The following is a 16,501-nucleotide window of genomic DNA, read 5'->3' as shown; positions in this document are numbered from 1 at the left end:
GGCGAGTCCACTCGTCCATCAAACGTTTCGAGATGAGGGCCGGATCGATCGAGTAGTGCTTGGAACGCATTTCCGTCCTAGGCGTCGCGTCGTATCGGGGAGCGAATTGCGACCAGTGATCTATTTGCGATTTAGGAATATCTTCGGATAGTGATGATCACGATCGTCCTTCGTAATTCATTGAATGCTCCCACAAACTTTCCAGCCCACTCACGGGTTAGACGATCGACGGGGACATGAATTGCTCACAAAGAACTCGAGCCAATGGGTTCAGGAGCCTCGTCACCATTATCCCGGTCATGATAAGCTCCTGAACATTGAACATTTCGTCACGGTCCATTTTTCCCTCGGTTTCACGGGGTCTCTTTCGATATGTCTTTATCTCTCGCTGTTTCAGGAAGCTGTCAGGAGTGTCACTTTCGAGTGTCTTCTCCCCCTCCTCCGACCAGGGAGAGGAGTTCAGCAGAGCCAAGAAGGCTAAAGGAGGCTACGCTATAATAGATTTAAGTGTAGGGAAAGCCCGCACCTGTGTTCGGCAGACGGCTGGCTCCCAAGATGCGTTGAAGGACCTCTTCGAAGCAGAGTGCACGGATAAATCCGAGCCCTTAAGCACTTTAAACGCTAGCTTGCTGGCTGACTAACTGGGCCAGCGACCGGACAGTCGGTCGGTCGCTCTCTCCCTCTCGCGAGCCTCGGTTTCGTCGACTGGAAAATACTTTCGTCTGTTGCCCTGGTAGAGGAAATCGGAAAAATCCAAAAACCATCTCCGAGGAGTCCGCATCTCTTTCAGTTGAAGCGTTAACTTGAGCGAATCGCATCGGTTGGCTCGGGAAGACGGACGTCGCAAGCTCCGAGAGGACTGGTTTGAGCGTCGTATCGAGACTCGCGGGCGTAGCTCTCCGCGTACATTCGCCGATTGCCTCCGTGATATTAAACTGTATCTCTCACGATGATAGGTCTCCGGGGTTGTCCAACAACAGGATATATTTGAAGAGAATAGAGCGCAGCATTGGGAAAACGATCCATCTCTTTATGCATACCTTCTCGAAAATCTGTAGGTCCTGAAGGCGAGATATCTCGAGCACCCTTGACGGCAAGCGTCTTGTGGATCTGGTTCGGGGGACGCTGACAAAACCTGAAGACGCGAAAGCTCGCTCCGCTCCCTGATGTGGATTCCTCGGGAATCCCCGATGGGAGAACTTAAGTCTTTCCTGCCTAAATAGTGTGTATGTATCATGGTATCGAATTCGCTTGTATGTGTCGCCGGACGGAAAACTGAGAATTGGTCTCGACGACAAGAAGCGACAAAGTTTCAAAACAGCTTCGAGTGTCGGTTTGAGAATCATGCATTTTCTTTCCCTTGAGAATCGCTCCCTCGGAGTTCGCGTTGCTCGTTGGAGACCCTCGTTAAAAATGCGCGTTCTTCCCCGGCATACCGAATTCATATCGACTCGGCACGGCCACGAAAAAATCCTAAGAAAGCGCGCCTCGGGTTTAGTGATGCCGATGAACACCTCTCTGCATTGGGCTTGCGAGTATTTTTGTCAAAGGGAAGGCACACCAGAAATTGAAATTTATCCTACGCTTCCATCTGTGTGAAGCTCAAGCGATCACGAAAATGGTAGCGCCTGAACGTCGCGAAAGACACTGACACTGGAACAACCACCACCTATCTATCAAGCAATCGATCAATCAATCGTGACCATACATATTTCCTCGTGGAGTTCGTTCGATCGGTCGACGCCTGTGAAGTCTGACCCCGGAGAGCCGGGGGAGGGCTCATATTGTTTGAATGCTTCTCCCGGTGAGGGGGACGAGAGCAATAGATCCGCGAACGGCGAGCCATCGAATGAGAGTCATAGAGAAGCTCTCGGCCGAGGTGTGGAGTGTGTCAAATAACGTTCACAGGTGCGGGGCTTCGATCCAAAAGCTATGCGGGCGGCGGGCGCCACTCAGTCAGTCGGTCGGTTGCTTGGTCGTTCGAACGGCGGCTGACCGAGAGAATGGGAGAGTGAGTTAGCGAAACCACATCGAGCCTAGAGCCATTTCGTGTCTCCCACAAGTATCTCGGAGATTATCGCTTTGAATATGCAGATGGAATAGCTGTACAAATACAGAGATGATCGCCGATTCAGAGATGTTCGATCTGCCCTCCACCATCCTAAAGCTCGTTCTCTAGAGTGCGATCTCGAAAGTTCCAACATGTCCCCGTTATCTCGACGATGGTATCCTAAGTACATGACCAGATAGAATGAGGAGACGATCCGGGACCGAAATCCAACCAGACTTCCATTGAGGTTCCAGCGATATCAGGCGATCCCACAGTGCTCCCAAGGGCGTCTCTGGACCAGGTTCTCTATCTGCACCCGCTCATCTCGGAGCGAGCCAAGTCTTCCGTCTATCTCCTTTTTTAGAAGCCGCGGTTCTGATGGTCTGCGAGGTTGATGTTTGCTTATGAACCGCGTCACGTCATTGAAGCATCCATCGCTCCTTGTGGTTCGATATCGTGGGTGACACTTCAACTCTCTCCTCTAGCCCCGAAGACCCCCGGCTTCGACCCCATCTCTGGCTGACAATTCCCGCCCGCAGGTGAAATCGGCTCTTGGCCTCCGATGGGAAACGACATGGTTCCCTCCGAGGCGTGAAGCCTTTTGCCGGTCGATCGTGCTCGCTATAGAGGCGCGGAACAATTGTGGTGAACTGTAGCGCGTCAATATCTCAACGTTCGGAAGCAGACATTCGAGTGACTTTGGACGGTCAATCGCGCTTCGGCGAGACGACATAGGATGTCATACTTCAAAACGATCGCACAAGAATTTCACTTCGCTCCGGATTCTCAAAATGTTCGCGGGAACATCCAGCGTACAAGGTTGAGAACGCCATCCGATCCTGCCGGAATCCGGGCTAGATTAAGAGAAGGCTCATCGACGATTCCGGAAAATACCCCTCAATCTGGGTCAGAATAAACCATGCGCCTCATACATATTCGGAGTGATTGGCGGGAGTCCCTATTAAGGCATGGATGGTCAAATGATCAGGGACTTGCCGGGTATAAGTCCATTCATCCACCGGCTCGAAAAGGGGATCGCACTCCATCGAGACGTGATTCGTAGTTTCTGTCACCAGCGGATGAGACACTCCTCCGTTTCCCTCAGCGGTAGTTCCGAGGAGGTCTCGGTCATTTGCGTCGCTGGACGTGAGATCCCCCAGGACTCAGATCCTAAGTCAGGATCTCCCAGCTTTCCCGTAGAACTTCCGCGATGCGTTTTCCCCCCTATCTCACACGTCCAAGTAAGCCAAAGCCTAGTTGAAATCGAGATAGAATACTGGGATGACTGAGGAACGGGACGAGCGGCTGTCTCCTCCTGACAAATCGTTCGAAGATGCCTCTGGAAATCGGGGTCGACTGATTTCTCCACATTCCGCCTCCCAAAGCTATATTTCCCCTCATTTTCCTCGTTGCCGATTCAGCCGCTTTATCGGGGAATTCGCGGCAAAGCATGGAGCACGTTCGCGACGGTATCGATGTTCAAAGAAAGAAAACAACAAAATCGGGAGGGGACATGAGGATATGCGCAGCTTGCAAAGTGCTGCTCGATAAGGAGAAAAGGATATTAGAACACAGAACATGATCTGTGCATTTGGCTTTCAACCCCGGCCTCAACCATCTGCAGGATCCCACCGTGGGTTCGGCCGACTGTCTGTCGGTTCGTCGGTCGGTCGGTCTGCCCACCGGGCTTCGACGGGTCGCTCGTCGGCTCAGATCGTCGATGGCACTCGTCGTTCGTTTGTTCGTTCACTCGCAGCGGTTGGTCGGCGGTTCGATAGCGAGCCAATCGCGGCCGCGCGAGAAGCCAAACCCCGCCTACTAGAAGATGGGCCTATGAAGTGCGACTCCTGAACATTATGCGGCGCCTTGCGTCGACTCCTGATCCTAGTTGGTCTCCGAAGGCCCGGATCGAGTGAAGCACGACCAGGCCATTGTGCTCCCGGCGACCAGCGAACATTCGCCACCTCATTCTCTCTTCTAACAGTACCACAAGGGACTCCAACACTTTTTCGCCGAGTTGCGACCGTCTGAGTTCATTCGGTGGGCTCACGTCAGCGGAGGTTTCCCGCAATGTTGCCAGTCAGTCGGATTTCCCCAAGCATCCCGGTCACTCAGCTACATAAGGGTGAGTTTTGATTTTCAGGACGCAATACCGTTATAGATAAGCCGAGTGCGTTGAAATATTTTGTGGTCTGATCCGCTCTCTGAGTGATATGCGAGGGTTCTTACCATTACGGGGAGGCTGACGCATTTCTCGAGATAAGCATCTCTAGTTTTCCCGCGGGGAGTCTCCTGAAAGCCTCGGTCCCCAGCCGGGATGGAAGATCCGAAATTCAGCATTCCTCCGCAATTTCTTCGCCGATCATCTGAATAGATTTCGAACCTATCGACAGTTCCACATGGAACAGTTCCATGGTGGAAAATAATCGGAGCCTTCAAAGACTTCCATCATACGAACGCGGGCAATCTTGTGGGGGAACCCTTGGAACTCACGTCTCCGAATCGAGGTTTGGTCTGCCCGTCCAAGTTCGATCTCGGGGATTGCAGAGACTTCTCGTCGTCGGTGTTCCGGACTTCCTTCGACATTCTCTGGAAGAGGCAGAAGCTCTGTTCGCTGTATCAATCGAAATCGATTCTCTATCTCATACCCATTTGTGGCATCGGAAATATTTCCACCGTCAATTCAGCTCGGAGATATATTCATTCCCTGCCATCGCCTCGCATGCGGGTACATCACCTGAAGCTTGGGGGGGAGAGATACGAGAATTGAGAAGACTTTACGGAAGTCTCGCCTCCAAGTCCCTCTGACGCGTCCGGGATACTAGAATTAGGCGTTTACCAGAGTAGATTTCCCTCCGAGAATCGGATGCGCCCGGATAATTCCGTGCCGTCATCCAGGTGCGGGGTTATCTCTCAGTCAGTCTCTGCCTGGATCGCGAGGTGTGCCAATGGCTATGCATTTGTCCAGTTCATCCAAATCGGGGAAGCTTTGACGGAGCTAAGGAACTCAGCGCTCCACTCAGCAATATTCTGGGAGCAGTGGACGATCCGAAGCCCTCTTCGATCAGCATAGATGTCATTCGATTTCCCAGTGGATTTTCATTCCTCACTCTTGACGCCGGAAGCATCGATTTTTCGGTCAGATCCGATTAGACGCTACGAGTCAGAATAGAGGGAGTTCACTAAGTCGAAATGGCCCTCCACGTAACTGAAATGACGTTCAGCTCTCATTATCAGAGGGAAACAACCATAAGATCAGTCGAACGCTCTTCGAAACTAGAGTCTCTCCGACAGGGCGAGCATAGCTTACCGACCCGGCACACTCCCCGGGGGGAGTGCTTCCGAACAAGGGGCTTATTCTCGAGGAGCGGGAATTGTGTCGAAAGATGGATTTCCCAAGGAGCATGCTCCTTGCGCGCTCGAGGTGCTCGATATCCCTCTTCATCAAGATATGTTCCAATGGCGAAGATGCGGAGACTCTTTGAAACCCGATCCGCGGATGCAAAAAACACGCTCTTGTTCTTTCTCGGCTGCTATATGGACGGAAGGCTATATACGGATCCCTGATGCGCTATATCAGAGCTTGACTGCTCATTGAGAAGCCATTGGGCAACACATCGTCTCAATTTGAACGAGTGCATGGCGCTTGACTGGAGAGAGACATCCTTCCTCATGGCCTGCTCTTCGGTATCGGACAGAAACCGTATAAAATCGTGAAGGAAACAGAAATCGCCGAGGTCCGTCGCTTCAATTTGTGCCACGGAGCTGGTTCCCAAAAGAGAAAATCGGTTCGCGGGATCCATTCTGTCGGGATTCCATATTTTCCTTGACAAGTCTCAGAGTCTCCGTGCTCGGTGACAAGGGGTCACTTCCCACTCAGGGGACCAATGACCATCTCCGATATAAATATTTGCCTGAGTATTCTACTCTTGAGCAACAATAATTGTTTCGTGTCGGGCGACATTTCCCTCCCGCGCAACAGGAGGAAGCTCGTCCCCGAGGAGCCCGCTAAGGCATTCGGGCCGCGACCTTCATACACCGAATTCAAGCGAATCCCCAACCTTCAATGACGCGCTAGTAGTATCGGAAATCTTGAGTCCATGAAAGAAAAGAGAAAAATCATCCGCGAAATCTCGTCAAAAGAAGATAGCATTGAATCAGCCAAAGGAGCAGAAAGCTGACTTCGAGATCTCCAGATCGAAAAAATCGTTCATGTGGTTCCTAATTCATGACCCGCCGCCGGTTCTGCCAGGAGATATCGGAGGTACGAATCTCTCTAGAAGGGAGACATCTGAGAATATCTGATCTCGAATCAAACACACACGATCAATATCATTGTGAGAGAAACATTTTGTCGGACGGGTGCGGATCGTGTTTCTGCGACAATTATTCCATTCGTGGCGAAGAAATCGGTGGTGGTGACGCTGACTCCTCCGGGAATTCAGCGGCATTTCTCTCAGCAGTCCGACGAGATATTGTGCGTCATTATTCTATGCATACCTGGCCCCCGGTTCTTACATACGCCTTCCCTGGTGGACGCAAACACGAGTAGAAAATCTGAACCTGTCCCCTCTGAGTCTCCCCACCATTCCTGGATAACAGACCACAACTAGCAGTCGATATTCGGGTCCGTTCCGGGACTTTCATAGCTCTTCCAAGTAAGCCCGAAGTGAAGCCATCAGTCACTCAGCCGGCGAGGAGCAGGCTGCTATCGGTGTTAAACCTCCGTATGAACGCCCCCTCTCTCCCGCCCAGGAGGCAAGCTGTCCGTATTCGATTGCGCAAAGAAAACCACTTTGAAGATGCAAGATTCGAAGGGATCTTTCTGGCTTTCACAATTAGGCGCACAAAAAGCTCGGCGATCCTGCATGAGAGAGCAACAATCCGAGCTTGAATGGAACTTGATTTTCAGATCGCGAGCCATTATGCAGGGTCTGCGGCGACCGCGCTTCGGGTCGTCATTATGGGGTGGCTTCTTGCGATGGCTGCCGTGGATTTTTCAAGCGGAGCGTTCGTCGCGACCTACGCTTCTCCTGCAAGGAGGGAGGAACGTGTGTCGTGGATGTGGCTCGAAGAAATCAGTGCCAGGCATGTCGACTCAAAAAATGCCTCGCTGTCAACATGCGGCGTGAGGGTAAGGAAGATTTCTGAACGCCTCCTAATTAAATCGCAATCGCTCTGGATAACACCGGTGATACCGTGCTCCTCTCGATTCGTGATCTGCGATGGACCTCAAACTCGAATAATTGAAGTCCCTCATTCAAACTTCGATTCGCATTGTCTCGAAATATAATTGTATTCGGATCTTCCGACCTTGCACCAAGTCGGGGGCACGAAGTCCGACAGGAACATCGACGCCCGTGGAGCGAGCCTGTCGGGCGAAACCTTGCGGTTTCGCTCCGACGATCGGGATCGTCTGCGATCAGGTCGCCGCCTTTTCTTCCAGCTCGCGGGACAAATAAAGGTGCTCTTGCCTTCTTCTTGAAAGTAGTGTTTCTGACATATGGAAGCGGAAGCAGAAACTCTGAGTGCAGTGGAGAGCGAATTTTTGGCTGTCCAAACACAGAGCTCAGACCCGTTCGAGGGCTTCCGGTGCGCTCGCAGCCGGCTCTTCTCCAACTCAGTAGAAACTCGCCCCTTGTCGTGGAGGCTGTTCCGAGAATCGTAACACATACATTTTTTCCTCGATCAAGGGCCACTTCGGGGGATTCTCCAAAGTCGGTTTCCGAGATTTTCACCGATTGGACTGCTTCTTGCAGCCGTTCAGCACGAGCGAGCGCCGCGGACCGGTCCCAGAAGGAGACTCCTCGACTCGATATCCGGACTAACTTTCTCATTATCGGCACCGACGGAACTAGCAATACCTTCGCCCGCCGTGTACGCCGCCTACCAGCTGCTGAACCGACCTCCTCCCGAATTCGTGGAGAGCACTCCGCTTTCGTCGCTCTGGTCTCCCGATACCCTGTCACGGGAAGCGGGATCACCGTCCAAGCTCATGTTGAGCGAGAACAACGCTGAGACCAAGCACGAGCTGGACCTTTCACCCCCGCGTCCTGCTACAGAACGCTCCGACATCGAGATATCGAGTCCAGATATGAAACACTCCACGGCATTCCCTCTGGCGCCGAATCCCTTCATTTCGCTTCCGAACCCGGAGGAAAATCCGCAGGTGAGAGGAGTACGCGTATCCCTACCGTCGATGCGTCGACTCTCCGTGGAGGGTCAACGTATTCAGATAAAAAAAATAATTAAGCGTAATTGTAACGTAAATTCTCTCGAGCTGAAATTTCAAATACCCCAGGAAACCGCAGCAAAGCTGCTCTTCTGCAGCATGCGGTGGATTCGTTCCACCCCGGCTTTCCAGCAGCTGACCTGTGCCGACCAGATGATTCTCGTGGAGTACTCATGGAGTGATATTTTTCTCTGTACAGCTGCTCAATCACGCTTCGCATTGCCCACAGAAGGTTAGCTGACGCGCACTGCGCTCCAGAATATCCATCCCAAAACGATCATGGCAAGAATAGAGTCTATGCCTCGTCCCCTTTTTTCTCAACAAGCATGTAGGTACTTGGGCCTCTCCCAATGATCTTGCTGAGTCGTTTTGATTCCCATTGGTCAGGTATCTTCAATGAGCCAGCGAGCACGTTCAGTCGAAAGCATCTTCACATCCTCCGTCGAGCTCTACAAGAACTCATGGCCTTGAATGTCGACAACACCGAATACTCCTATTTGAAAGCTCTAGCTCTGTTCCGACCCGGTAAGTCTATGAGATTATCCTCGCAGCCTTGCTCCAGTGTCGGTAGAAATCGATCACCGATATGCCTCTTTCGTCGACAGAGCTGCCCGGACTTTTCGACCCTAGTCACATTGAACGTGTTCAAGAACAAAGTCTCGAAGCTCTGGAGCAGCACCAGGTGGCGCAGGAGTCGAAGTCTTCAAGTCGTTCGAACCGGTTGATACTCCTCCTCGGCATCCTCCGGTCCGCCAGGACCTCGGTTCTCGAGGACGTCTACTTCAGATCTACGATAGGACCTGTCCCTATAGAAAGAATCCTCTGTGATGTTCTGCAATCAGTAACATAATTGAGTCACAGATAGTTCGCGAGTTCATATCAGTTCATTAAAGAGTGTTTCCGACGACGGTCGACGGAGGTGCTGCTATCGAGCTTATCGGTGCAGGACTACTTCATTTGTGAGCTCCGGCTGCAAGTTGTTTTCGGCGACCGCATGTCTGATCATGGGATACGGAAATACGTTTCGAGACGTATCTGAAACGCACAGATCCCACGGAAGAACTCAATCAGCTTACCTCACCGAGAGAAGCTAGAAAAACACCGTACAACGTGTCGCCGAGTAGCGATGTTATCCAATCATTAGGTTAGGCATCATCGAGTTCCCCTCGAATGGATAGATTCTTTGGATTGATAGACAGCTCAGTATTTCAAATCGGGTTTGGGCGATAAGCAGAGAATAATTTGGGCAAATCTCCACCTCTTCTCACAGATCTCGTCGATCAACTCGGAATCTCATCGAGAGCTGTGTCTGCTTGTACAGTGTGAATAAAAACGGGAAGAGATTTCCGCGGTGCTCGGATTCCGAGGAGTTCGAGCCGAGCAGTCCGCTGAAAATTCGTCCCCGGCGGCATTCACAGATTCAAGGTGAAGATTAGTCGTCCCGAATTCTCGCGCGCTCCAGTTTCTCGCGGAGCGCACGACCTGTACATACCTTCTAGTCTCCGATGAACCCTCTCAGGATGAAAGAACGTAGCTCTTATATAAGCGGGACTTCCTCCGTACGAAGCCCGCGGAATAAAAATGAGACCTCACCTCGCAGTCATATGCATGAGCTTTATTGAAAAACGATCGAACGGTATTTATGCGGATACGCATTGAGTGAAAAGCAAAATAACCTCCGAAACTGAGAGTATTCCTGAAGCTGTGCCTGTGGTTCTCATGCTGGAGCTTGCTCAACTCCGCCTTCAGGATACAGATCGATATTTCCATAAATACTAGCGGAGCATGCAGGGACCCAAGCATATCATCCTAGCGACCAGTTCACTTCACGTGGTGGGACAAGGAAAAGCCAGCCATCCATGCGGGGACTTTTCCCTCCGGGTTCCTCTTCGAGGGCCCTCGGACAAATGATAGGCGAATGGGCATAACCGGACCGATCAAAGTCGGACGGTACAGATACCCTTAGGCTGACCTCTGAATCTGGCTCTCTGCCGCGGTTTGTGGAGTCTCATGAGAAACATCGATCTAGGAACCCGCGCCGAGAGTCGGATACCAGACTATCGGAGGAGAGATATGCCCCGAATTATATCGATAGGAACAATCCAGGATGGGCAGGAACCAATGGGTTTTCTTCGGAGATGAATAGTCGTCATGCATCCTATCACGACGATGAACATGATCAGATCTTTATACCTTGATCGTTTCATGAGATTTGTGCAGTGAAATGAAGGGATGGCATTCCCCAGAAGCGCCCTTCCTCATATCCGCTCAACGAAATCCGCAGGGATGTTGATTTTGAACATGAAGACGATGCAATCGTTCTTGCTGAATTGAGGAACTCCGGACCGTGTCGAATCCAGCGTCTCAAATTTGATCTATATTGGAGGGGAATTTTTTTACGAGGCGGAAAAGCTATTCCCTCAACGAATGCTCCGATTTCCGAAGCTTCGAGAGGGCGACAGCCGGCAGCCTAGTGGTCTCGAGATTTCACCTGAAGGTTCGGCGACCGTAAGACGCGACCACATTCAGTGGGTTTCTCCAGGTTCGCTGTCGCTCCGAGAGTGACAGCCAGGTCTTTGTGCTGTCCTTGCCCACTCTGGTCGACGAGTCTGAGTAAATACTGCGAGAAAGAAGGGAATCATTGCGGATAGGTTGAGAGAGGAGCGAGAGCTCATCCAGATCACTTTCCGTCTCTGAGGTGAGTTATGGAATCGTGGGAGCCTTTCTGAAAACCTCACCTGCGCAGGGAATGGCCAGGGAATGATGTTGTTGAATTGACCAGGTAGCAGCTGTGGCGTCATGTGTAGGAGTTTCGCTCTGTGATCTACGAGTAGGCGAAGCCTCATCTGCCGACCGAGCGAGACGGATTAGAGGGAATTCGGCAAAGTACACAGAGATGACCAAAAATAGTTTCATGAGTATATCGGATCACCTTGTAGCCAGGAATGGATGGCGTGTAGAAGCTATCACTGTAAAGTACCTGGAAGAAAAGAGAAATATTTCTCGTCTCTGTGGCAATAGGCCGTTGCCTTTCGGGAAACGAATCGCTTCTGTACCTGAGCGCCATCGCTGTCCACCTCTAGAATTGCCTTGTACGGGCAAAGATTCCAGTAAAAGGGGTCCTCAACAAGAGCTGTACTAATCAGCATGAGCCGATTAGAAAGCTGTAAAACCTGGGAACGGAGCACTTCGACTGTCTGAAATTTCCGAAGTATCAAGAAGTCAGATAAGCTTCGACTCATCCGAATGAAGGGACTTTGACGATATCGGTGGTGATTGGTGATACAATTCAACTGAGGAAGCAAGTCACCTTTGCCAGATCACTATGCTCGTTGGCATGAGAACTCTTCTGAAGAGCCTCCTCGAGAACACGGATGCGCTCCGCCTGATTCTGCGCGAATTTCGAGAAGAGATCAATGTGCGTATCCATTGTCTCGTGCTCGCGGAGCTCTGCATTGGTAGCCTTTGAAGAAAATAATGTTTTTGTAGAGCGTGATACAGGATATTCGAGTCTCTTCTTCCTCTCCGAGACCTTCATTGGAAAGATCTTAACTTTTATAGTGCATCCGACGACGCTCATTTTGCATGGTCTTTCCAAAGAGGTACACTCCACCCGATGAGCTTCACTTTGACCTCGTTTGATGTCTCTTCGGCCACAAATCATACAATTTATCTCGACTTCCGGACAAACGCTGATGTGGCGCTGCAATGCGGAAATGATTGTTGAGAATCCCGAGACGGGAACGGGTTAATCGAAAGACAGTGTCAAAAGGAATTATTTGTCAAAAAGCGATGTTTAGGCTCCTAGTAGTAAGGCTTGATTGACCTCTAGAGCTGAAGCCAGGACCAGAGCCCCGCAAACCTCGCAGGCGACCTGAAATCGATAGTAGAGCTGAGATCACACTCTGTCTTCGGGCCAGCCTTCTTCCTGTGCTAGAGCATATCTCGTGTTGGAGAGCGTACCTTCCGTTGTTCGCACGTTGTATTCCGATGCGAGGCCATCGCTCTGTACGAGACTCGTTTTTCACAATCAGTACAATTCTCCGCCCGGAACACGCAGCGCGAGCTATGGTCCTGAAACGAGGAGAAAGGTCCGAATCATCAGCAATACACATCATGGCTCGAACAAGGAGGTCATTCCGATTCGTAGGAATCATGACCGGAGGTTCCCGACGAGTACGGCACACCACTCCCAAAGGATTTCAGTTCCCCATGTTGCTAGAGCGTTTCTCAGAGACGGGAGTCTCAATACCTGGATTGTGCTCAGCGGTCCCTCGAAATTGCATCCGTCGGTGTTCCAAAGGCACATCGCTCCGAGGTCCATGCAGAATGTGTAGACGTAAGGATCTTCGACGAACTGCTCCCAAAATACGAAATATCAGAGACGCGGTCGATTGCCAGGAAAGCTTGAGTGATTTAGATTGAGAACGATAGATCGATCCTAGCCGTTTCACCTCTGAGCGAGTCGTCTTGGCACCGTGAGGTCGGCACTTCATCACTGAGGTTGGCTCAACTCGTCTCATGCAGACCTCGCAGTACGAGCAGCCGCACGGCGCTCGCATCAGCATTCCTGCCACACAAGCACATGATGAGCATCTTGCTGCGAGTGGAACTCCTCTGATCGATAGGAGTTGATCGTGAGACCAGCCGGGGAAATCCCTGACAACCACCTAAAATTATCGAGCGTTACAATCGTCCACCGATTGAGGTCTGCGGGGAGCCTCCGTCGTCGCATTCGGAATTCCTCTGAAAGCAGATGGGGAGAAGATTCACTTTGACCAACTCATCAGAGCCCGCGGCTGAAAGAGCCGTGTTGAAGTTTCGTTGAACTATCGGACTTGAAGAAGAGGATGAGGGGCGGTTTGCCGCCTTCGGCGCTGCTACGTAGGCGGGGCGCGGCGCAGAGATTGAAGTCTCACTGGGTGCGGTCGACGATGGCGTCGATGAGCTGCTTTTCGACTTCCGAACGGAGCCGTGCTGAAATAAATTCAATGCCGATTATCATTAGGGAGATTGAAGATGTCATCCCGCAGAAGCTTTGCGCAGCGAGCCACCTGAGTTTCTGAATCTTTCTGCGTTGGATGGGGGATGAATACGAGCTCGTTCCGCTCGACAGAGCTTGGTATATTCAAAAATGGATTAGCCACTGCAGTGTAATCTGGGAGCATAGTCGAACAAGCTCACTGAGACCGAGGATGACTGCCGATGATGACTAAGCACGTAAGATAGCGGCCGTCATACCGAGTGCAAGCAACAGTACAAGCTCGGGAAACGCACACCGAACAGAGAAGATTTCGAACGCGTCGCTTTTCGAGGCAAGCCCAGATTGGATCAACCTGAGACTCCTCACGAGCACGGTCAGCTATTTGCTCAGCTTCGCTCGGAAGCGAGCGGTGGAGGCCTCAGACACAAAGCACCACGAGTCCTTCGCGCAATGCTTCCGCATGTAGGGTTTCCCGTCTGTAGCTTTCCCCGGTTATTGTGTCTAGTCCCTAGGGGTCTCCGCCGATCCCTGGAGCTCCGATCTCTTCTCGAGCGATCTCGGCCCATGGACAACACACGGCCGGGAGAAAGGAATTCGCGCTCCACGATCTCGGGCCCCACCCAGAGGCGCGAACTCACCCTTGACAGAAACGACATCATCGAGTTCAGGAAGCACAAAAAACACGGCACTCTAAGATTCGCTCTCTTCGATTCAAAGCGGGAGACTGTTTCTAGGATCAGCCAGGCAGGATTTCATTGTTTCCAGATAGGGGAGAAGTGCTGGAGATTAAGTCCGCCGAGTACGCTAGAGAAACTCACCGTCGTTGGAGAAGCTCACCACTACTGCTGCGGACGTTTCGATTCCTGTTGTCATCAATAATCATTGATCACATCTGTCGGTGGCCGCGCATAAGTCGAGGTGGAATGAGCGGAGCTCGCAACTGTGTGAGGGAGCGGAACCTGGGGCGAACCTTCACGGAACAAGCGCTTTTATTTGATATGACGGGTAGCCCTAATTGAAGGAATCGTCCAGGATCGTCTTGCAGAAGCCCATCGCGAGTCAAACCCTCTCGGAGAGATGCTAATTCACCAGCGACACGAGCACTGACCGCGAGCTCCATCGGAAGTCAGCGGCCGAAAAGCATCCTCGTAGCACCACAGCACTGCTGATCGTGCAAATCTCGTTTTGTGGTCAAGCAGAGGCCTCGGAAAGGTAATATGTTAGAGCTCCGATCGGGTGCATCAAAGTCGGTGCATGTGAACGCATAGTGTTCCAATAAACGCTAATGATGAACGATCGCATCTTTCATACGTATTCGTTCCAGATAAACACTCCCTCTCTCCCTCACGCGTGCGTCTTCACTCCAAATGCACTGTTTTCCAATGTTGATCGGCCCCTCTCGCGCGGGAGCATATTACGCTTAAGTTCGAGAGACGCTTTTCATCAAACTCGCCTCGGACCTCGGAACTCGCATAATTATTCACTGTTATTGGGCTACGCGACGTTATGTCTCGAATGATGTTTTCGTGTATGTTCTAGCAAACACCGGGAGTAGCAAATGGATATATAATTTCCATCACACAACCTTTTTTCTAAGGAGATCTATTGATGTAACTGATTTCTCGGATTAATTTGCTGATTCAGTGAAGCTTTCCTGTGTGGGATATTCGTCGTTGGCGACCAGATCTTCGAGGAAAACTTGAACTTTTGCTTTTTTAGGATAAACACAGCTCTTGAGAGAGGTTCACATTTCTGTGAATTTCCAAACTCGTTTTCCTTATGCCATGATTGCCGGCCGACGGACGAGGCGTATCCGTGTGAGAAATATCTGAAAGAAGAAAGCTCGATTTAAATCTTTTTGAGCTTCCGACGGTCAGTCAAACCAGTCGTACTATCTGAATCCTTCATTAAAAGGTCAGTGCTCTTCGTTTTGCTGGAGATTAAGTCTCCACTACCCGGCAAGCTTGACGAGTACTGAAGGACCATTTCCCTGCACCGTACGAGTGGATTGGAGAATCGACTCGTTCCCCTCATGATGCCACTCTCATCAAGAAGAAAGGCACATCGTGGCAACGCTGTTCAGGGCGGGACGCTCTTCTAAGTAAGAGGTATGTTGAGACCAGACGAAGCGTTCCACAAATTCCAGCTGCATTCGGAGCATTTATCAATTACGTGATCCTGTTACGATGCGCGGGTGATATCTATCGCTTCGCTCAGAGCTCAGTCTCGAATCGGGTGTATGTTAGCCGTCGTGCCGTCATTCTCAGGATAGCGAGAGCATTCCGAGGTGGCCTTTAGCCTCCTCATCTTGCGTTTCCGATCCCTCTCCGGACGGGACGGTCCTCGAATTTCGGTATCGCCGACTCCACGGGGCTTTTCCGCAGCGAATCGACCGCAAATACTGATCGTCTTCAAGTGAAGGATCGTCTCTCACCTTTGCAATCTGCTAGTTACCGTCCTCGACATTGAACTCGATTCCGGTGCCCATCCGGTTAGTTCTAGCCCGAAGACGACACTCGAGTTTCTCGACGGAGCTCGAGCGGATCGCTGAATGAATGCGGAGAAAACCATCGGTTCTCCAATACTCGGATTCCATGGCGAGCAAGCGAACAAAGATCGGCAAGACAGCACCGAGTACATTTTGATCCGACGGCGAAAGAGAAGGAGTGAAATTTGGGCTGGGTTGAAGGGAGGTCAACGAGAAATGGAGAATTGGAGACCTCGAGACCTGATATGGCTATCATCAGACGTGCTTGGAGTTTCGAATCTTTTCCACGATCCGCTGTCGTCGAGAAATCACGGGCGAGGTGAGAGAATCGTGCGATTCAATCGTCGACGAAACGTTGCGTCGCTGTCGTGATTTGACATAAAACTCTTGAAAAATAGAATCGCTTATTCGCGTTGCAGAAGGTGGTCATTCGAATCCAATCTTCTTGCGCTCCTAAACAATTGAAAAACCAAAAGTTGAATCAGGCTATAGTCCGGCGATGACTGCTCTGTCCAGGAGCCGAATTTCATCGACAACTTAAGCGAAGCTTGGACATCTTAATCCGAAAGTTCTCTCACGATTCTTCCGAGTTTGAAATTGGGCAAAAAATTGAAAAGCGCGGGACTCAATCCGATCCGAGTTTGTTCAGCGTTAATAGAGAATCATGTTCCCTGAGAGATCATCAAAAAAACAAGCACCTGAGTAAAGTTACCCAGACTTCATTGAAATGACTCAATTCCCACCGGT

The 16,501-nt window shown here is 51.0% G+C and overlaps 2 protein-coding genes across 2 annotated transcripts in view; one reads left to right on the top strand and one right to left on the bottom strand.

Annotated features, from left to right (window-relative positions):
• Positions 1–4,120: 4,120 nt before the first annotated feature.
• LOC100903661 (photoreceptor-specific nuclear receptor-like) lies at positions 4,121–9,132 on the top strand. Its single transcript, XM_029112091.1, has 6 exons — positions 4,121–4,175; positions 6,963–7,184; positions 7,810–8,219; positions 8,352–8,517; positions 8,670–8,807; positions 8,888–9,132. Exons 1-6 carry the CDS (start codon positions 4,121–4,123, stop codon positions 9,130–9,132), a joined length of 1,236 nt encoding a protein of 411 aa, XP_028967924.1.
• Positions 9,133–10,540: 1,408 nt separating this feature from the next.
• LOC100903517 (TNF receptor-associated factor 4) overlaps positions 10,541–16,501 on the bottom strand; it is a 32,642-nt gene continuing 26,681 nt past the window's right edge. The window contains 12 exon segments of the mRNA XM_029112090.1: positions 10,541–10,657; positions 10,774–10,902; positions 11,021–11,161; positions 11,164–11,262; positions 11,339–11,479; positions 11,593–11,745; positions 11,836–11,985; positions 12,109–12,156; positions 12,246–12,356; positions 12,535–12,639; positions 12,737–12,952; positions 13,056–13,259. Coding sequence (XP_028967923.1) covers positions 10,541–10,657; positions 10,774–10,902; positions 11,021–11,161; positions 11,164–11,262; positions 11,339–11,479; positions 11,593–11,745; positions 11,836–11,985; positions 12,109–12,156; positions 12,246–12,356; positions 12,535–12,639; positions 12,737–12,952; positions 13,056–13,259 — 1,614 coding nt within the window.

This window comes from Galendromus occidentalis, unplaced genomic scaffold, assembly GCF_000255335.2.
Source record: "Galendromus occidentalis unplaced genomic scaffold, Mocc_1.1 scf7180000077484, whole genome shotgun sequence".
NCBI classification, from domain to species: domain Eukaryota; kingdom Metazoa; phylum Arthropoda; class Arachnida; order Mesostigmata; family Phytoseiidae; genus Galendromus; species Galendromus occidentalis.
Note: the sequence above shows the minus strand (reverse complement) of the source record. Positions and strands in the feature narration are given on the sequence as shown.